This window comes from Mytilus californianus, unplaced genomic scaffold (genome assembly GCF_021869535.1).
Source record: "Mytilus californianus isolate M0D057914Y unplaced genomic scaffold, xbMytCali1.0.p SCAF_9, whole genome shotgun sequence".
Lineage (NCBI taxonomy): Eukaryota > Metazoa > Mollusca > Bivalvia > Mytilida > Mytilidae > Mytilus > Mytilus californianus.
This window is the reverse complement of record NW_026262745.1, coordinates 56461703-56484850: the sequence shown is the minus strand read 5'-3', so window position 1 is coordinate 56484850 and position 23148 is coordinate 56461703. Positions and strand designations below refer to the sequence as shown.

The 23148-nt window shown below is 31.7% G+C and overlaps 1 protein-coding gene across 1 annotated transcript; it reads left to right on the top strand.

Moving 5' to 3' along the window:
- The first annotated feature begins 808 nt into the window (after positions 1-808).
- On the top strand, positions 809-22508 carry LOC127714496 (uncharacterized). Its single transcript, XM_052220568.1, has 6 exons — positions 809-1223; positions 3306-3358; positions 5626-5697; positions 12425-12493; positions 16544-16651; positions 19911-22508. Exons 4-6 carry the CDS (start codon positions 12430-12432, stop codon positions 22172-22174), a joined length of 2436 nt encoding a protein of 811 aa, XP_052076528.1. The 5' UTR covers positions 809-1223; positions 3306-3358; positions 5626-5697; positions 12425-12429; the 3' UTR covers positions 22175-22508.
- Positions 22509-23148: the final 640 nt, after the last annotated feature.

Here is a 23148-nt window from a genome sequence, read left to right as displayed (position 1 = left end):
AGGACATGATTTTGAAAACGTCACATTTCAAATCATTGAGAAAAACCAAAATTGGGACACAAGAGGAAGACAAAAGAGAGAGAGATTTTGGATGCACCAGTTACGAACTCTTGAACTTGATGGACTCAATGAGAGAGACGAAAAAAGATTTAAAAACAAATCAAAACAATAATCTTGAAATAATACAAATTAATTTATAGAAATTCATACAATTTATCGAACATCAATAAATATGTTAAACTTTTACTCCAGCTTTATGTAGTTGAAGCTACAAACACATATTTTTTTATAGAACATCAATAAATATGTTAAACTTTTACTCAAATTTTGTGTAGTTCAAGCTACAAAAATATTTTTTTTCATGCATCCGATTTCACCTTGAGAGATGCACACGCCTGATGAAGCTAATTTGTTTAGCGAAATATTGCGTATTTCTATTTAAAATCTAATAGAATTTTTTAATGTATTAATTAACGTGTTTAAGTTATATTCTTAGACATTTATATAATTTTAATTCAGTAACTGTATCAGTTTATTTTCACAAACTGATCCACGCCTAAATAGATTGGATGTTGATTGCTGCTATTTTTAGACATTATATATATATATATATATATATACATTTTTTTATGTCTTTTGTTTGTTAAAGTGTGATTTTTCCGACAAGTGTTTCCCTTGTTCAAATGATTGTGATGCCCTCGATATTTAGTGTGACAATAGATTCGAATCCAAGGATATCTTTATCCTGTTCAAGCTACTTCCATTGTATGTATATTAATAAGGTTTATTGTTAAGTTAAAGTTCAATACAGTTCGACTAAAGTCTTCATAATTATATAGGTTTATCAATATTCATGTTTTATACATCGTACTTCCTTCAAAGCTCGCCTATTATTCATGATATAAACGATATATTGTGTTCGTAGTTTTGAAAGAGCTTGAAGTACTGAAATATCTCCTCGGGAAGTTCTTCTTTTCACTTCCGGAAATGTAACTTAAGTCATACTTTAATAGGATTTAGTTTAAATGGCATACTTCCTTTTGTGATATTTGAAAATATTAGATCTCTTTGTGCTGACATATTTCAAAACCCATTTTACATATATAATACAATAAATGTATTACTCCTCAAACGTATTGAATCCAATTTTATATTCCAGATTATGAATGCCTTGATAAGAATAAGTGGAAAACAAGTTTTAAGTGCGACCATATTGTAACTGTGTAAGTTTTTTAATGTTACATTGACATCAGGATTGTAATCCGTTGTCAAGCATTATTATTTTAAAGGTACTAAAACGTAATTTTTGTTATCGCAGATTATTCTACTACATCTGTATAAAAATACGCATGTTCTTGTGCAGAGATTGACATTGAATTTCTTCTATATCAATTTGTGATTGCAAAAGTTTCATTCCGTTGTCCTTCTCTACATTTTAAAGATTCGGCAACTTTGAATATAAACATTGTATTGTTGTTTTATTATAAGTAAGTATACGGGATTTCTATAATTATAAACAGGTCATGACACAATTATTTGTAAAGATACAATTAAGGAGATAAACCAAGCAAGAAATATATGTCTGCAAAGAGGGTTCACTTGCCATCGTTAAGTTTTGTTTTTAGTTCAGTTTCTATAATACTATAATTAACGCGTTCACTTTAAAGAATTAATGTGAGATGATTGTATGGCGTCAATGCTGTATAATACAACGTTTAGTTGGCGTTGGTCTCATTTTCAGTAGTCATATATCAATGTTAAATTGTCTGGAAAATGAAAAAAAACATATATTGTGCATGCATCGTGTTTGTAACACAAAATCACTACACGCGCATGAAACAAAAGAACACAACTTTTGACGTCCTTCATCATATCAAAGTCAAAGTGAAGCCTTAATATAAGTAATAAGACTCACATCAGTGCAAGTTGTTCTAGACGACTCCTAACTATTATTATAGACCCCTTGCAATAGCCATTTGTATAATTAGTAATTTACCTGAGAATTCTTCTCTTGTGAATATACACTTAATTTTCGGAGGTATTTTAATATTCCTGCTCTTTTTCATGGTTGACGCACTGCTACAAACATGCATGTTTGTTTGATTATTAATTTATCATTTTCCTGAATAGGCATGACTGACATATTTGCCACATGATGGTTAGGAGAACCACCAACACTCATTACAAGTAACAAGTACACTATAGCAGATAAGTAGTGTGATTGTAAGGAGTACACGTCCGTCTGCAAAAGTTCATCTGACGTTGATCCCACATGTACACCATTAATTGATCAGCATCAAGTTTCCATTTAACTATTAGAATCTCAATATCTTAAATGCACACGTCAGCAGGTCAAGAATACGTGTTACATACACCATTGTTATGTATTGATATTGATCGGTCAGGGTTTATCTCTACTGATCCTTTTTATTGTCAATAATATTATATCAATGTTAAGTTATATAATATCTGTTGTCATGGTTTTAAAACATTGATCTCAATTACCTTTGATATAGATATAGTTATAATCAGTAAACAAGAGGAGTAATTCTGTTCAAAAATGGATTGACAATATCCTTCACATATTATTTTATATAGGGTTCGTGTTGCTCAGCCAATAGCTATATATGTAGTGTTGTGTAGACTGTTTGTCTTATCGTCGTTTTTTTTTTGTCGGTTTCCCTTCGATATGCAAATAAATTTTGATACTCTCTTCGGTATTTCCCCCGTCTGTTATGGTAATTCAGGTGCAGGTTTATTAAGGTACATGTATAAGTGAAAATTCACAAACATTCCGTTAGATACATAATCTTCATTCAGAGTTTTTACTCATACACTGCCAGTCTAACAAAAAAATCGTACTGGTGAACATAACATTTGAAATTAAAATTGACATGAAAATGAAAGATCTCAGATGACCTTGATATGTGCTCCTTTGCTCTGTTCTAGCTGAAATCAATTCTGAAATCGTATTACTTGAATGTCAAAAATCAACCTCTTTCGAAGAGAGAACTTGTTATATGCCAACGTTCATCGATTTGCAAGGTTAAAAAAGAAAGTTACGAAACACATTTTCTTTAGACTTCCTATTTGGAAGTATTGTGTTCATTGTTCAGAAAAAAAAACGTATTTATACACAGCATTTGTAAACATTATAGAACTGTCTACGCTTGTCTCTACCATCCATTATATATCACAAACATTGCCTCTTGATTAGACAAAAGCATTTGATATATATTTGATTTGTTTTATCAAATGTGATGCCATTATCCATCCTTAGTTATTTATGATCAATACTTTAATAGATTGCCAGGAGATATCGATATATCATCGCCCATCACACCGGGGTTTGGAACAGGTATGTTGATAGAACGCTTAATATGTTGTCAAGAATAATATTTGACTTTCATCTGATACTTTAGTTCAAGCGAAGTAATATGTCAGAAGATGTACTTACCTCACAAAGCTTAAGTTAAGTACTAGTCATATTTTGACTTAAACGAGTAAACACTGTAGGTCGTACACATTCAACTGGTTTGTAAGAAAAGGTAAAGTGGAATGATAATACTACAAGGTAATTGGGTAAACAGTAAACTATGATAGGCACGATAAGATATATTAACCCTGAAAATTTCAAAATTAATCTGTCAACCTGTTTTTGACATATTGCCCATGATAAATTGATTATTTTCTAATTTGTTTTGGCTTTTACTTTAAATTCTATAGGAGTTAGGTAAAAAGTGTAAACTAATAAAAAAAAAGCAACATGACAACAGTTATTTACTTTGAATGTGTAACAGCCCGTTTTGGAGTTGATACCCCTAAAACGATGATTTAGTGTCTGTGTTTTGCATGTTTGTCTGTTATCTAAAAATGTTTATAAGTTTGGTTGAATATGTACACAAAGAACATCCGCAAGATGTGCATATAAAAGTCATAATTAGCAAACTGGCGATTTTTCACCAGATGAGTTTTAAACGGTAAACAGACAAATTATCAGAAATATGATATCTACTTATAAGTCAAATGAAAAAAATTGTCAATAAACTTATAATGTCATAGACAGTAAATATCAAGTTGTTGCGATTCTGTTATACGTTTTTTATGCTATTTTCTTTAGAATATAACATGTATAAGAACAATGCTGTATAAATATATGCATCTGAGGCTCTTATCTTGATTTTTCGACATCGGGATTGCTCAAAGTCAAATATTGGAAAACCAATGATGCATAAATTTCTAAACACATGAAGAGCTCTATGCATATGACCTGAATGGCCCTAAAACCTACAAATAATTGCCAAATTAAGGCGACAGTAATTAACCGATGTTCAAATCTCATAAATCGACCAGGAAGAGACAAATCAAGTCAACAAACACAATTGGAGTGAATCAGGTGAACTTCAAAAAAGAATCCTCCTCATTTGGATCCTTATTGGATGAAAACATGAAAGTCAGAGCCAATAAATCTTCAGTTGGCTTTTACATACCACAGTATATTAAATATTTAGGAGTATTACGTACGAAAATTTATGGTACGCCCACTGGTCTTTGCTTTGGATGACAATGTGTTCCAGGAGTAAAAATCTGCTCTTTCTCCTTTTCAGCTATTTTTTATTTATATAATGGTGTATCAAGAAGGGTCTTATATGATACCTTTAGATATTATTTAATATGCTGCTTAATATAAAACTGACAAGTAAATTGCAAAAAACGGTTATATCTTGATCGATGGATCGCCTTCAAGCAACAGGTCCAAATTTTTATAGTATTTACCGTGTCTTAAATGCAAGTCAGCCATCCTGTGAAAGTTTGTTTAAATCACATATTGTACATTGTTTTTAATACCAAGGTGAATAAAAGATGACTGAGGTAATCGCCGCATAATAGTATTTCAAGACAATCTTTCGTGTTAAGGTAGATTGGAAGGGTGGGGGTGGGGGTGGGGGGGGGGGTCTAAATTAAAATCCATAGAATTTTTTAATAATTTGTGAAAATGTAGTTTATATCATGCTTTTTTTTCAAACATATGATAAAAAGTATGGGTCACCGGACTTTTTCGCGCTACAGGTTGTGCAAAATTGTCAGATGCCGTATAGATTATGCATGGAAAATCGAATTTTGTGTTATAAAAAAAAACTACACCATAGAATTTTAAGATAAACTATTAAGATACCTTTAATAATATGCTTTCAGATAAGAAAAAGAAAAAAATGGGGTCACTGGACTCGTTTTCTTGCTACATAAACAAATAGGAAAATTCACAACACATTCTATAATAAAAGTTACTTTATATAAGTTATCTTCCGTTATATCTGAGTTATCTCCACTTATGTGGCAAAGTTGGAAAAAATAAATCAAACAAAAAAATTCTGTTTTTGTTTTGGTAAAATACAGCCGTAAATATGATAAAACACATAATTTTCTATATTGGCATGAAAAGTTTTACATGTGAATTACACACTACTCTAGAAATTTGCACATTTTGTTTAAGATCTAGACCGATTGTTATCTGCTATTTCAGAATCCAAGATGGAGGAAGACACCCCAGCTGCCTTAATGATAATAATAATAAAAAAAAAAACTTTATGAAATAATGAGATTCATTTTCTATTACATATTCAGTGAACTACGAGCTTTGGAAGTATAGAAACCGAGCACGTGTGGAAGTTGTCATAATAATAATCTCAATAACAAGTAAGTAATTGTATTGTTCAACAAAAGGATAATTTGAATCCCCTATATATATGTCTTGCTTCAATTATATGTGAATGTTTATCACATCTTTGTGGAAATATGCTTTATTTTGCATTTATATTAGGGAATACAATCAGAATCAAGCAATACCAACATATCTGGACCAGTAAGCATTTCGTAAGTGCAACCTGGACTGGGGCCTCTCTAAATCCCTATCGAGTTCGGTCGTTTGTTATGTAAAATTGGTAAATAATTGCATAATATTAGTATACATCATGTACATATATAATAAGATATTTGATAAATTAATTTTCTAATACGAGACAAAATTTCCATTTATTTACCTAGTTTGAATGGACGTCAGAAACGTCATGTACAATTTGCACAATAGCATCGTAAATTTTCAGAATTTTTCTTGTATTTATTTAGTTAACAACAGAAATTGTGCAAGCAAGAGACCAGAAAGATCTAGTTTTGCTTATGACCTGGATCCATGTCATAATTTTTCAATTTATACAAAACACGTACACAGATATGGTAAAATTAATTAATCAGGAAAAATGTCCAATGTCCCACGGGTTGTACTTAATTTATCTGTCCAAGGGCAAAACCTTAAAAAAAAATTTGTTCTTTATATATAAGACTGTCAATTGATTTACTTAGAGAAATGTAGGCTTGAGAGCGCTTAAAGCACAATTTTCCATATCATTAATATTTTCAATGGTCATAATTCTTTACAAAATTGTTGATTGGCACTATTTTTTTAATTTATATGAACCATTGCTCACATATACTGTTACTTTAGATTTCATAAATATCTGGAAAGGATTGGACCCGTGGACGCTTACAATGCAATTTGATTTAACATTTCGAAAGAACAAAAATCCAGAACAGTTAATTGAACAGCTCTAAATGTTGGTCCTTTCTCAAAAACCTTTGATGTTGATTTGATGAAAGTCTGGGAAATATTGTACTACCAAGAGTACTTACAAAGCAAATATTCATACTAATATTTCCAAGGGGCATAACTTTTTTTTTTAAATATTTGATCGGTACTGTTTATCTAACTTTTCCGAGAGATTGCTTATATATAACCTATAAAATAAAGATGATAACAATCTTGTACGCATGAGTTATACATGTGATAGTGCGTACAATGCAATTTACCATACGCACATGAAGTATACATGTGAAAGCGCTAACAATGCAATTGTATATAAAAAAAAATCAAAGGGTAGCTCTTTGCAAAATAGTTTGTCGGCACTGGTTTTTATAACTTGTCTGAGAAAAAGCTAATTTCAACCTTTTATATACATTTTATAAGTATCTGGCAAGAATTGTACATGTCAGAGCACTTATAAGACGGACAGATGAATAGACACCCGGTATTCATATTTCCATCGTAACGGGTCGCGCGGGGTAAACATGGTCTACATTCCAATACACAAGAATTAATATGGAGCGGGTCCCTATGTAGCATGTTCGTCTCCACTCTCTTCCATTTGTATATCTTTAAGGTTGCACTTCTGTAAATATAGACAATGCAATTTCCCATTTCCCTTTGCGGCTAAAGCTGTGCAACTTTTACTATGAGGTTTCAAGAAAAATTATATCCTAGAACGGAAAGTTGGTATGCACTACTTTTTTGTCCAGAGGTCAAAACATAGGGCTGTGCGGCATATTTTCAACATTTATATGCCCCGAACTTCTAAGAGTTTAAACTTATACTTAAATTATGTACTACCCCTACTTCACTTTGAGTCTTTCCTCAGAATTCAATTTTCGTCGCTACCATGTGTTTTTACACTGGTAACACTCCCAAATTATTTCTCTATGAGATGAAACATAAAGATCATATCTGATAACCAGTACGTAAACAAAACAAAATCTCTATGAATATTATATATCTCCCCAAAAGAGGCGTGGCTTGTGAAACAGCTGTATTTACAAAGTGCAACCTTGAACATCTTGAAAATGGACAAGACACCCGTCTCTTACATAATGTACGTCTCGTGTTTTCTTGTTTGATATTTCAAAATACATTGCATAATACATATGAACGATTAATAACTCCAACGGCGTTGGAGAATACTCCAATATCGTAAACATGGTTGAGATTCCCGCCCCTCAACCACATGATTTCTTCTTGTTCGGTGCATCAAAAGACATCGAATGACAATTAAGTCATCAGGGGTCATCTCCACTCATGATATTTGATAGTGTAAAAATGCCTTGCAACTAGTTAAGATCCCAACCCTTCAACTCCATATTTTCTTTTTGATATGTCAAGATGAATTGAATGATGTTACGGGTTATTCAACAAGAGACCTCCCACATCCTGGCATTTGTGAAAGCGCTCAATTGAAACTATCCTGAAAGTTGATATGATCTCTATCTCTTTACCATATATTTGTTTGCTTCTGGAGATAAGAATAATTGAAGGATAAAGCGATTGCGTTGCATTTGAAATAACTATCTGTACCGTTCTTTTAAGTAGTGGGGACATACCAAGGGGGTTTCTAAAATAATAATAAAAAATAACAGTCAACACAATGGCTCAAGATAAAAAAGACAAAATGACACTCAAAATGAAAAATTAAATAAAAAAAACTTGAGTTGATTTACACAAAACTGTTTGTTTGTAATGATTTTTAGCTCTAAAGATTGCATGTATGCACTTGTTGTTTCTGAAAGGAAGCTTTGATAATACCTAGATAATAATAACATATTCGTTTTGATATGTTAAACTGTCAGATAATAAATCAAAAATAAAGGCAACAGTAGTATACCGCTGTTCAAAAGTCATAAATCGACTAAGAGAAAACAAATCCGGGTTACAAACTAAAACCGATGGAAACATATCAACTATAAGAGGAAACCAACGGAACAACAGAAACACTGAACTGCAACAAAAACAAAACCCAACATACATAGAAACGGACTTTTTTTATAACAACTGCCATATTCCTGACTTGGTACAGGACATTTTAAGAAAAATGGTGGGTTGGACCTAGTTTTATGGCTCGCCAAACCTCCCGCTTATATGGCAATGTTGAAAATATCGCTAAAATGACAACACGGCGTGATAGGATTACAGTACAACCAAAGACAAGAACACTCAGCACAGACAAATGCATAAATTAATAATATTTTAGTACATTACAACATGTAAACCGCAGAATAACAACGGATATCTCCCATTGACAACAGCATAGGACACCACAAACAGTAATCTTGAAATCATACAATTATATGGAACGAAATCCGAAAATTCACAATTATGTTCACAATACTAGTCAAAATAACTATTATGACTATGACGGTCTTGAAAGGCTGTTTTAAATTAATTAGGTGTAATACCACTATTGATTTTCCCTTATTAGTCTTTGTTAAATTTGCTCTTTTCAAAAAATTATGAAGAATTTATCTTTGTTTCAAATAAAGAAATACTTGGTATGAGTAAAGTTTTATCCTGTTCAGTACTAAAGACAAAATTTCACATAACATTGCATTGCATATCAGAAAATGAACATCACTGAAAGTTAACCAATTAAATTTTCACCCCTTATTTTCCTGTGTACAAGCTTTAGTAACTATGTAACCTCAAGTTTTCAAAATATTCTATAGAAACACCAAATAAAAAAATAATGGTGCTTTCAAACACCCAAGATATATGTTAATGACTCAGAAATTTTTTACTGCAATGAAATGTAGGATTAATTTCCTACAACTGTCAAATTAATGGGAATATTTTTTTTCCACCCTTTATCGTATGCAACCGGGTGTGACGTACTATGATTTGGTGGTATTACACCTAAAGAATAGATATAAGAAGATGTGGTATGAGTGCCAATGAGACAACTCTCCATCCAAGTCAAAATTTATAAAAGTAAACCATTATAGGTCACAGTACGGTCTTCAACACGGAGCCTTGGCTCACACCGAACAGTAAGCTATAACGGGCCTCAAAAATTACTAGTGTAAAACCATTCAAACGGGAAAACCAACGGTCTAATCTATATAAAAAACGAGAAACGAGAAACACTTATGAACCACATCAACAAACGACAACTACTGAACATCAGATTCCTGACTTAGGACAGGTGCAAACAAATGCAGCGGGTTTAAACGTTTTAATGGTACCAAACCTTCACCCTTTTTCTGAAACAATAGTGTAACATCACAACATAGAAAGACACACTATAAAATATCAACTGAAATAGCTTAACTCAATCAAAGGACATATTAACACCATTTAACATACACTGAACAAATAAATTTGACCTATGACACAATGTAAATACAAATTAAATAAACTAAGGGAAGAAGACTATTTTGTTGAATAAACTGAATGTGATTTTTTTCATTTGTAATACTGGTTATTTCAAGCATTACTGTAAAAGTTTGTCATAATCAGTTCAATAGTTAGAGTAAAATCTAGTATAATGTAAGGCGACATCTCAAGCGATTCGAGCAAAATTTCTTCGAAAAATTCAAATCAAGCCGCATCATGATAGCATATAGTGTGAAAAGTAAAATCACAAAAATACCGAACTCCGAGGAAAATTCAAAACGGAAAGTCCCTAATCAAATGGCAAATAAAAAGCTCAAACACATCAAACGAATGGATAACAACTGTCATATTCCTGACTTGGTACAGGCATTTTCTTATGTAGAAAATTGATGATTAAACCTTGTTCTATAGCTAGCTAAACATCTCACTTGTATGACAGTCGCATAAAATTCCATTATATTGACATCGATGTGTGAACAAAACAAACAGACACAATAGGTAAAAATTTCAATAATTGGGGTACAGCAGTCAACATTGTGTTATAATCTTAATTACTATAAAAACAAACAAATATGTAACAAAGAAACACAAATAGCATATAGACAAAGCACATTAGCAACAGTGAAAGACAAGAATACAAAAATTTACCCTAACACACTGACGGGATGTATAAGTACAGAGCCACGTCATATTTAACAAAAAAACACAAAAAGGCATATAGACAAAGCACATTAGTAGAAATGAAAGACAAGAATACAAAATGTTACCATAGCACAATAACACAATGACGGGATGTATAAGTATAGAGCCACGTCATATGTAACAAAGAAACACAAAAAGGCATATAGACAAAGCACAATTAGCAAAAATGAAAGACAAGAATACAAAAATTTACCATAGCACAATAACACAAGAACGGGATGTATAAGTACAGAGCCACGTCGAATGGAAATCACCAAAAATAGAATAAACAGTAAAAGTAATAATCAAAAAGACAAATAAAAGAATACTATAACACGTTATTAAGATGATAAACAACGTCAGTACACAGAATCTATACTTCAAGACCAACGTGTATTATTTGTGAAGTTGATACGGAATATTTATCAACAAGGTCTTGGTATCTTCCGATGAACTTTTAAAAAAAAAGGACGAGACGTTCTTTGACATACCCCTGATTCATCAACTTTCTGCTCAAACACTGGTGACGTTTTACAAAGTGAACCAATAAGTGATCAAATATTTATCTCATCTGCCTACAAACAGTTGAATATGATACAAAAGATGACTCGAGGATGATAAATACCACTAATGGACCTCATTTTCTTCATTATAATGTCCCTTTTGGTCCATTTATACCTCTCATTTCCTCAAAATTGCAACTTTTTAGGCCAATAAATAAAAATTTTGGGGAAACTGTCACTTATTTATGAAAGAAATGTGATAATGAATGAGTAAATGAAGTATTCAAGCTGAATGAACTATCCATATACAAGTTTACTGACTCCATGGAGGTTTCAAGAAGTCCTTACGTAAAACTTAAATTTACGCCATGTTCCAGAGAGGGACATAGAAAGCTTACCTTTTAGTAAATAATTTGTTGTTACTGCTCCAAAAATAATTTCATTTACTAATATCTATATATTTATTAAAGTATTACGTAGGAAAAAGATTTCTAATATAGCAAAATATAGAATAAGGAGAAAAAGCTCCCCAAAACACTGAGTATGGCTTGCTCTGTCTAATAATATTCATGGTAGAGTCCTATTTCAAGGCAATTTTCTCATAAAATGTGTTTTTGAGACTCAATCCACTCAGAATATTTCATTTGTGTAATATTTCACTGAAATAGCATGAAATTTTAACAAATGAGAGTACACACAAGGTCAAAGGTGCATGAGCAGCTTCTCATAATAGGTGTAATACCACCATTGATTTTCCCCTATTAGTCTTTGTTAAATTTGCACTTTTCAAAAAAATGTGCAGAATTTATCTTTGTTTCAAATAAAGATATACTTGGCATGAGTAAAGTTGTATCCTGTCCAGTACTATAGACAAAATTTCATTGCATATAAGAAACTCGACATAAAAATACCTGAAACTGCAAAATTGAATATGCTTTGCTTCATTTGCTTTTATACACTCTACGAACAGATTTGTTTTTTGAACAATTCCGTCATAAACACTTTCTAAGCATTGTCTTCTGCTTTAAATAGAATTGATAACAGCTGCAGATGCATAAAATACATTACATGTTGGTGTCAATCAAATAAATATACAATACAAACACATAAAACAGACGACTGTCTTTGTAATTATACACACAACTTGTTTTGTTTTTAATCTAGTTCAGTGCATGTTGCTCCTCAACCGATGTTTAATTGCATATTCAAATTTACAAAATGTATGTCTGTTTTTTTAATTTATTTTCAGTAGCAATGTTGGTGTTTTGGTTGCTTACTTTGAAATGTTGGCCATTAATATTCAAACACCAATGCTCAGGTTTGTACCGTAATTCAAAACAACATACATTTACATAATCAAATGCCATTTTGCAGAGGACAGAAGTAAAAGTTCCGAATACTTATTACTAACGGTGTTGTATGGGCTTATCAATCAGTTAATATGTAACGAAAAGGTTCACCATACTTACGTTGTCTCAAAATATGAAATTTGTAAGTACAAGGCTAAGAAACACGTTGAATGCATATATCTGCTGAGTATTCTGAATAAATTAGGGAGATATGGTACGATTGCCAATGAAACAACTATTCATAAAAGTTGAAATGAAGTTAATGTAAGCAAGTATAGTCCACCGTACGGACGTCCACAATAAAAAAAATACTGTATAGTAGGCTTTAAAAGGCCCGACATAAAAAGTGTGGAACAATTAAAAACAAATTAAACGGCTTTATTTAAAACAAAACGTTTTATGAAAAGCAAACATGACAGACATGAACCAACGACAACCACTGAACAACATGCTCCTGACTTGGGACAAACATATAATGAATGCCGCGGAGTTAAACATGTGCGTGAGCTGGTGCCAAACCCTCCTCCTAACTTGGAACAGTAGTGTTACAGCACAACATATAACAAACTGGAATGTTTGCAATAGGCTTATCTCAAAGATCGGTAAGAGGCATGAAAGCATTTTACATAAAACTAGACACAAAACACCGATATCTAGTATTCGCAGTTTCTGACAGCTGGTTCAAAGCCAATTACAACTAATAAATCCTTTATGTTCAACAAGACATTAATAGCAATCAGTACACATACAACGGATTGAGTGAAAAGAGGGCATGAACCATTTGACATTTAGAGCTTACGACGTAATACTTTTTCGAAACTTGCAAATGTTATAATTTAAAACTTTCAATAATATTAATATCATTAACAACTTAAATATAGCATATGGACAGTTCAATATAAAATGCATTTAGTCATATATTTAACGAAATGTGACACTTTACGTACATAACCCATGTTTCTAACGTTTTGTACCCTAAATAACAAGAGCTAAATGAACACATTTTTGCGTTATATTTTATTTTAAGCTTGACCGACCGTATATCAATGTATCTCATATGTAGATAAAAATAGTTCATGGCCCTTTAATCAAAGCAATTCGATATAAAACAAAACTACACTGTATTTCGCATACTCCTGAAAGTCAAATGTGTATCTGGATGGGATTTACAGAATAGAGAATAGTATGCAAAACATAATTATATAAAAAAAAATACGTAAAAATAGACCCAAAAATTAATAGAGAAAATTTGGTGCTAGAATATAAAGAATAGAGATAAATGGTAAAAAAGTTTAAAGAATATCAAAAAGCACACAATAACGTATTGCATTTACTGTAAAACAAACATTATCTCAAACGCCAATGTCGTCATAAGAATAAGCTTATAAGTATTCAATTATTTAAATTTGAAATGTTATTTTATTCAGCGATGTTAAACTTTTGTATAAACAGGGGGTTCCTCAACATAAAAAATGATATAGACGAGTCCTATAGGTCTAAATCAGAAATAAATAATTGTGCTTTTATCGTTCTCTTAGACTTGAGCCAATTCTTTTTATTATAGTCATGTCAAGGTCATATCAATGACCAAAATAGTTTTACCTATTCACTAGGATACAAAATATTCCCTACGTTTGGTAGGAGGTAAAATAATAAATACTCTAGATACGCAAAGTTAACAAAGAAAAAAGTAAAAACCGAAACGTTGATAAAATAAAAGCGAAATCAAGTAACAAAAAAATGAAAATAAAAGGACAATTTTACAAAAAAAAAAAAACATGTATAGGAAAAACAATGACAAAGTAAGCATGGATAATGTCTAGTGATCCGAAAAAGCTAGAAGTGTTTGCTTCTTGCAAGACATCCGACATGTTCTCGTAAAGGTCATACAGTGTCTACAAGTGTGTTACGGATGCGTTATGGACAGACGGATACTCCTGATACAATATTCCCACTTTGTAGCAAGGGGATTATAAAATGCAGAATTATAAAAAGGCATTCAAGAAACGAGTTACAGCTATTGGCAGGCAGCGCAGTCTTATATGAGGTACACTCACACACACACGCATCAAAATATCTTTATTCTGAAATTCCTTAATTGTAGAAAAAAGTTCACTTGTATTACTTGGAGATTAAATAGTTGAATTAATTATAAATACATGTGATACGTATAATATGAGAGAAAAGGACAACCAGGAAATTCCAATAGCTATTTGCTGAATATCCGTTTCCGTTATATCGAATATGAACTTATAGGTTAACATCTACCTGAATAATTTTTATCTTTGATACGACCCCTCCATTTCAAATGTAGACTGTAATTGTTATCAGTCGGTGTCAAGAATTTTTGAAAGGTCAATAGCTTCATGTACGACAAATTGAACATATGGTCGTTTCTTTTATTCAAACATTGCATTACGGTCAAAACTACGATTGTAATTACTTCGCAAAGATGACTTCTGTATATCAAATAAGAACCTTTGATTCAAAGGCTTTTTGTCGTCACAAATCCTCTAGCTAGGAGCTTTATTTTACATCTTCTTTCATTGTTTTATTTTAATTATCACTTACAAAGCCGTTGTAATGCACCAATGAGTATATGCCATGTTACTGTGTTTTTAATCGTTTACAGCCGTCCTTTTTTTAAAGCAGGATTTGCATTGACCCATACTTTCAAATAACATTTTTCTGATTTTTAAATAGTTTTTCATCCTGCGTTAGTTCTTAAAGGCTTTTATGGAAATTCATTCTTCTAAATTGCTTGTCTATCATAAGAGGAAAATCATAATCCTGATAGAGTGTGCATCTTTAGTAAATGTACTTACCCCCAACCAAATATTACAGTTCTAGATAAAAACAGTAGGAGAAGTTGGCCGGAAAAACAATCTCCCCTTATGACTTCTTATACCAAAAAATGACAAATCAACAACCAGTCATAGGTGGAAAATTTCATGAAAACTTCTGATAATGCTATCACCTTTAGTATTTATATTTAAATCCTATATAGCATGAAGTGTTTTAGCTTGACAATTGTGGGAGAAGTAAAGCGGCCTAAATATGTACTCCCCATGTCTATTTTACCAAATATGAGTTTAACATCCTTTCTCCTCGTTTAAAAAAAATGTCCTACTATCATTATTAATCGGATTTCAATGACAAGTGCATAAGTGTAACAGGTTATGAAAGATTCAATTTTTAACGTTCGTCAATAAATCAAATGTAATCATGTAATGTAAAGGTAAGTATCCGTGTCCATGGTTTTGGCTACTGCAAGGCTTACTAGGCTTTAAAATCATTTATGTGATTTATTTATTTTTCTGGTGCAAAAACTTGTTATATCTTGCCTTAACTATTGTCATATTTTTGCTTATATATCAGACATATATTGTGGTACTATGTGGATATTGCAAATCAAGAATGTATGAAAAACTGGGAAGACATTTACACTGATATATAAAACCAAAAACTATGGAATAATTGCACTACATAGAGAATAAAGAGAAAACATGACACATTTCAATTTCTGAAAATAGAAATTTTATGATAACAGATCTATTTACTTTTATTCTATTCTATTTTTTGTTTATTTAGAAAAACACAAAACACAAAAGATAATCACATATTTCCAATTTCTAAGAACATACACACGATTAACGTCATTTTGTCTTTCTTCGCAATATCTCATGCTTTGTGATTTGCCTTGGATTAAAGTTTTGCTCCCTATGTTTTTGTTTTAATCGTAGAGAACAATACAGTATTTTTTATTGCATATTTATTTAACATAATATACATTGTGAGGTCGTCCTAATGTATTATATATTTCATTTTAGTCATTCTTCCCATTTTAAAGCCAAATTAATGTGAAATTTTACTGTAATAAATCATATCAAATTTATTATTTGAAACATGCATTTTGTCAACTAAAAAAAGAAATATACATATTTAAACATATATTTTTACAGTAAGTTAAGAGAAACTATAAAATCAAGTTAGTGCTTGTACATTGCTGTATTTTGTAGATGTAGTTAAGACACCTCCAGAGGATATGGACGAAAATATTGAAGATAAAAGTGCTACTGTTGAAACCAATGTACATAATAAAGTTAAGATGCCGTCTTATATTCAAGGTAAATGCATATCAATACTTAAAAATCAATATCCGATCAAACACAAATACAGTTAGGCAGTATATTATTAAACATTAGAGTTTGTAGAATTTCATATGATGCATAGACCACACAAGAATTCATTAACTAACTACATAACTAGTCAAATAGATTCAAAAGGATGTCTTTCTTGCATAGTGCAATGTAGTGGTCTCGCAAGATATCGCTTTGATTTTTTGAATATGTTATCGATCAGTTATAGCACTTTAGAAACTCACCCAGTTAAACAGAACACTTTTGTAAGGGATACCCCCCCCCCCCCCCCCAAAACACTGTTCTTTCTTGTTATTGTATCTGCTCAATAAAAAAAAAGAGATAACGACAAAATTCTTTATCTTCCTTGTTTGTTACATCCTCAGGAATATTTAACTGAATTGAACATAGGCGATCCAGTGGTGACATCTCATATGAGTTATCTACCCTTAACAATTAAATTGTTCGTTATGTCTTTGTAACTCATAAACCAAAATGATGTCAAGGTTAAAAGTCAAAACCATTTTCTCAATTTTTTCTTATGTTTGTTTTATGATCTCCTCTGACACTTTTAAAGCTCTATATATATATATAAATGAAATAGTGCCTCATTGTGATGAAATATGATATATTTGGTTTGAAACAGTCCAATTACATCTTAAAGGAGATATTTCCCCTGCAATGTTTTAATTTAAGGTTATTTTTTTCAACTCAGTACATGATAAAGTCATAAGGTCTTTTGCAAAATGTTGAGATATGAGGTTGAAAATTGTCAACCGGAAGTGACCTTGAGTAAACCGTAAGTAGGTTATTTTGCACTTGTTTTCTTGGAAAAGTACGACAAAACTATATATATTTAATATACATACATAAACCTATCATTTGAGACTGGAAGTGACCTTCAATAATCGGAAGTAGCTAATATTTTCCGTAATTACAGGAAAAAGTATATAGAAACCATATATTTTTGTTATTAGTGTAAATACTGCTTTCAAATGAGACCGGAAGTGACATTTTCTCAACCAGAAGTTGGTGATTATCTCCCTTATTTCAGGCAAAGTATATTGAAACCACACATGTATCGAAATAGTGGAACTAAAACCATCATATGAAACAGGGAATAATTTAAGGAAACCCGAAATAGCTTCTTATCAATTATTTAGGAATTATTGTGGAAAGACCTTCAATTGTTTTCTGAACAATTACATATTAAATATATGTGTACCGGGGTTGGTTAAATACTTTAAAAAATACTGACGGTACTGCGCCGTGATATTGCGTAAAATGTTAATTTGTTTAAATACATATTGTCATTTAGAACATTCCTGTAAGTAACTTTAAAGGTAACTGTAAGAAAGCGTTCTTTCTTAGCTTAAAACATTGTCTTGAAAGTAAAAAGCAATTTGAATACGTATAGGCTTACATGCAGGTAACTAATACTAAGCATCACATTGAATGTTATCGAAGACGTTGATTCTGACATTCACAAATCTTCAGAACCCTTGCAATAATACGAGCGTCATAAGAAGACCGGTTGCAAATGTATTTTCTATCCAGCGTGTCATCAGAAGTAGCAGTAATTATATGCTTACAAATAATTATTTTTATGGAAATTCTATTTGAAAAGATGAGTATCAAACGCAACTAATAAGTTATTCCTATGTTAACCCATTTTTGTAAGAAATACAAATTATCTGGAGTGTACTACGAAAAGTTTCTAAAATGGGTTAACTCCATTATGTACAATCCATTTCTTTATGATCATCAATTCAATATTCGTCCATGAACAGCCAATATGAGGAAAATCATTACCTATGTCTTTATTCTAAATAAAAAATCCCCAATTAACTTATCAATAGCTGCTGGCTTCATAGATGTGATTTCAATTCCCAATTATGAACTTTCCGTTTCTGTAAAGCAACATTTGAGCAGCACCTGCATATGAAGTATATACATTCAAGTTGATACGATATTTCAGAGTTTGCATTTCCGATAATGATTTCCTTCACAAAGGGTTGCTGCTAACATACAGCTATCAAATAAAGAGTACCAAGTAGTAAAGTTGAAGTCATTCCTTTGAAAATGTTAAGGACGTTTCACGAGTTGGGTGACTGTTTTGGAATATCTGTTTCACTGATGACGACAGACATGTCCCAATTGTCGTAACCAAAATCCCGTCTTCTTTTCCTCAAATGTGACCTACTAAACAAGACTTATCATCGGATTTGTACTTACATGAGCAACACAACGGGTGCCACCTATGAAGCAGGATCGGGCATTTTCAGTTTGCTTTGGCCTTCTTGTTTAATTATCCATTCGATATCTTTTATTGAAAATTGCATAATGATTATCATCAAGTTATAATCTAAAAAGAAATAGGGTTTGGTCCTGAATATGCTTGAACTATTAAATACCGGACGTTCGGCAAAAAAGAACAATAAATTCAATTTGCATCTTTTTTTTATTATATTTCAATTAGTACATAATTGATTGATTGATTGTTGATTAATAAACATTCGGTCAAAAATATGTCATGCATATTGAGAACGAGAACAAATCAACAATCAACAGTACATACAATAAGTAGGTTTCGTAATAGGGTTAACATTGTTGAAGGGCAGGAAATTTGGAATGCCACTAGACTAGAAATAGGTTAATTGGATAGGGACAGAAATTTTAGTCTTGCGACAGACAACCAACAGATCCGTAAAAGAGTTGTTGCAAGGGTTCTTAACGTACAAAGAGCGTGGCAACCTCTCAACACATGGAATTAGATATACCGTACCCATTTTGACTGGAAGTGACTGCGAATTTAAACATCCTGCATATCCCAACGAACGCCCCATTTTGACAAGGTTTTATTGCCGGTCGGGAGAAGATCAATCGATTATATTTCTATTCTCCAGTAACCCTTTGGTGGGGGCACATTTATAATATGAGATCTGACATTGATGCTACAGACAATGCATAATCTATCTCAGTTGAAACTGTCATTTGTTGAAAAATATATATACATATTTTTGTTCTTTTTGGGGCGGCATATTCTATTTCTCGCATTTACTCCGATCATAATGATATATATCTAACTATTGTCTGTCAAAGGGTCTTCGTGTTTGACATAAAAAAATATCAGATGTAAAAGAAGCGCCTTGCAACATCATTATCCTATATAGATCAGAAAAACTACATGTTTATTTTTGATTTTATACAATTATAGTTTTGATTTAATTTTACAATATCCTTACAGAATTTCAAAATGAAACACTTAGAGACTGGGCTAGTAAACTTGACAAGTTTGTTAAAACAAGAGCAGCAGACGTCATATACAACCATACGAAGACCGAAACCGTGATTCTTATAGTTGGACCGACGGGGACTGGTAAATCAAGCCTTGCTTATTATGCAGCTTTCAAACTAAAAGAAGAAGCTGGTTACACTATTTTACCTGTCAGGAAACCAGTTGACATTACAAACTATCATGTACCAGGCACAAAACAAATTTTCCTCGTTGATGATTTTATCGGAAAGTACGCGGTTGATGAAAAAGAAGCAGTATCATGGGAAGAAAATGGACCTTTATTAAAAATAATTGTCAGCAAAAGAGATCAAACAAAAATTATTCTTACAAGTAGAACATATATTTGGCAACAAGAATGGTATAAATACTTAAATATCCCATCTTACACGTGTGATTTGTTATCGGAAAACTTACAGCTATTAGCAGAAGAGAGATTGAATATCTTCAAATCTTATATCAACACCGATGTTTCAATGGCTTTGAATGAGGATGACATAATGCTGTATAATATTTTTCTATCTGTTTGCGCAATGTACTCATCTTCGAAGAAATACTCATTAAAAAAATTCTTAGAAGTTCCTTTTTTGATTATTGAAAACGAGATAGATAATTTCAAAACCAAATCACAAGTTAGATTTATTGCATTAGCAATTCTTGCAATCAAACATATAATTTCAATTAACTCACTTACAATCAACAAACATGAACATGATGATTTATTACAGGATTTGTTTCATGAATCAACTTTTGTTCAAAATCAATCGAAAAATCTTCTGAAGTCTACTTTAGCTGCTTTTAAAGGGGAATACGTGAGAGAAGAGCATGGTTGTTTCGAGTTTATTCATAAAACAATGCGAAACATCGTTCTTTGTTGTATTGCAAAAACATTCATGAAATCAGTTATTAAGTATTGTGAAATTGACGTGATATTAAATCAGATTCGATTGTATTGTATAAGTGACGAACAAGATGTCTACATCATAAAAGTAACCAGAGAAAACACAAATGCATATTTTCGACGACTTGTTACTGAATTAAAAAAAGGATTTCATAAACAAGTTTTTGAAAGTGCACAGAACGTAGTTCCACAATTCAGGGCAAAGTTTCTTGAACATATAAAGCTAAATATAACGTGTAATGAATTGACAAAAACAAAAGAAGGAATGACAGCCCTTCATGTTGTGTCCGCTCTAGGATATCATGAGTACGTTTCATTTTTCATACAATATGAACGTATGATTAATGAAAGAGATACCGCTGGCAATATTCCTTTACATTTAGCATGCAAAAAAGGGCATCTAGAAATTGTCAAAGACCTTGTTGAAAACAACTCTTTAGTTGATATTCCAAACCACGAGGAATTGAAGCCATTTTTCTATGCTTGTGAAAACAATTCCGTCGATGTTGCAAAGTACATGTTGCATTACTCGGGGATAAAAGTAAATGAAAAATACAGCAGAAAGAATAAGAGATGTGTTCTTCACGTAGTGTGTGCAAATGGATATACAGATCTTGCGATATTACTGCTTAAAAACAATGCAAAAGTAGATGTTAAAGATGCTGATGAATGTACACCGTTACATTTAGCTTGTTACAACGGAAATTCTGGAACAGTTTCAGCTTTACTTAATAGTAGTGCGAATGTAGATGCAGTAGATTTGTTTGGTAAAACTTCTGTATATATTGCATGTAGTGCAAATCATGAAAGGGTTCTACAACTTTTACTTGACAAAAAAGCCGTGGTCAATCAAAAAACAGATAATGGAATGACACCTCTTCGTGTTTCTTGTAAAAACGGAAATACAGTCATCGTCAAAATGCTTTTACAGAGTGGAGCTAAGGTTAACAGTAATGATCAAAGCGCTGTTCCTTTACACGATGCGTGCAAAGTGGGAAATGAGAGTATAATAGACATTTTAATTCACGCGAAAGCGTCAGTAAATCAAAAAACTCAAGATGGTATAACACCTCTCCATGAAGCTTGCAGAAAAGGGCATGCAAATGTTGTCAAAATCTTGTTGGATAATAAAGCCGTTGTTAATGAACAAGACAAAACAGGAGGGACGGCTCTTTCTATTAGTTCTTTCAAAGGTTTTTATACAATTATTGATTTGCTTCTACAAAAAGGGGCAAAACCAAATATTTCTGATGAAGATAAAGTAAACTCACTTAAGCTTGCTTGCAAAGAGAATCATAAAGATGTGGTCGATTAATGGTTGCATTCAAATTCAGATGATAATTAGTGCAATAAAGATAACTGATCATTACTTCCATTTGCTTGTAATACCAGGAATATAGATTAAGTCAATCTGTTTTTTAATATTTGTTTTATAATTAGAGATCCTAATCTACCAAAAGCATATGTCGGTACTTGCGGTACAGCAAAGATATTTGCCCTCACAGTTCCCTGAAAATGGGCATTCGAACATTGCTGAAGTATTAAGAAAATACAGAACGAACCTCCTAATTGTTAACATTATGTTTTATGAAATAACAATGTTCCTATTAAGTTGGGAATTTAAGAAAGTATATAAATATGTCAGTTGAGGTTATGTGTATGTCGACCTTTATCATAAATGAGACAGATTCATCACAAGCCGTTTACATTTCGAAACTTTTTCGCACAAAATCATTGTATTTTCCGCGTCCATAAGAATGCAAAAACTTCATCATTTCTTATATAAAATATACCATTTTCATCGACAAATTTGAAAACTTTAACACCTTTGACTTACAGAATTAATTATCAAATGGTTTTTAACAATCCTGTTGCTGATAATTACAAAAATTTAATGCGTTTCTATATTATCCCATATATCACCTCAAAGACTTGCAAATTATTTGAACATATCAAAAGGAGAGAAAAGATACGGACAAAGCAACTTTTATAAATATTTTGGGTTTGCTTTACTATGCATTGACAATATTGGTTGACATCATTATCTTCATTGTTTAAAGGTTGTATCTTACTTGTAGCATTCAAAAACATATTTGTTAATGAACAGAAAAAAAAATGAATCTTCTGTATTACGTTTGACAAAAAAGATAATCGTAACTTGTGGACAAATTACTTGAAAGATAATCGTAACGTTTGGACAAATAACTTGAAAGATGATCGTAACTGCAGAATATTTCAATGATAATAGTAACTGATTTTAATAAAAAGATTTCGTCATAATTACAACGA

Coding starts and splice junctions, on each gene's coding strand:
- LOC127714496 (XM_052220568.1), top strand. CDS start 12,430: ATGTTGGTGTTTTGGTTGCTTACTTTGAAATGTTGGCCATTAATATTC. Junction 12,494..16,543: donor ATTCAAACACCAATGCTCAG/GTTTGTACCGTA, acceptor TGTATTTTGTAG/ATGTAGTTAAGACACCTCCA. Junction 16,652..19,910: donor GATGCCGTCTTATATTCAAG/GTAAATGCATAT, acceptor ATATCCTTACAG/AATTTCAAAATGAAACACTT.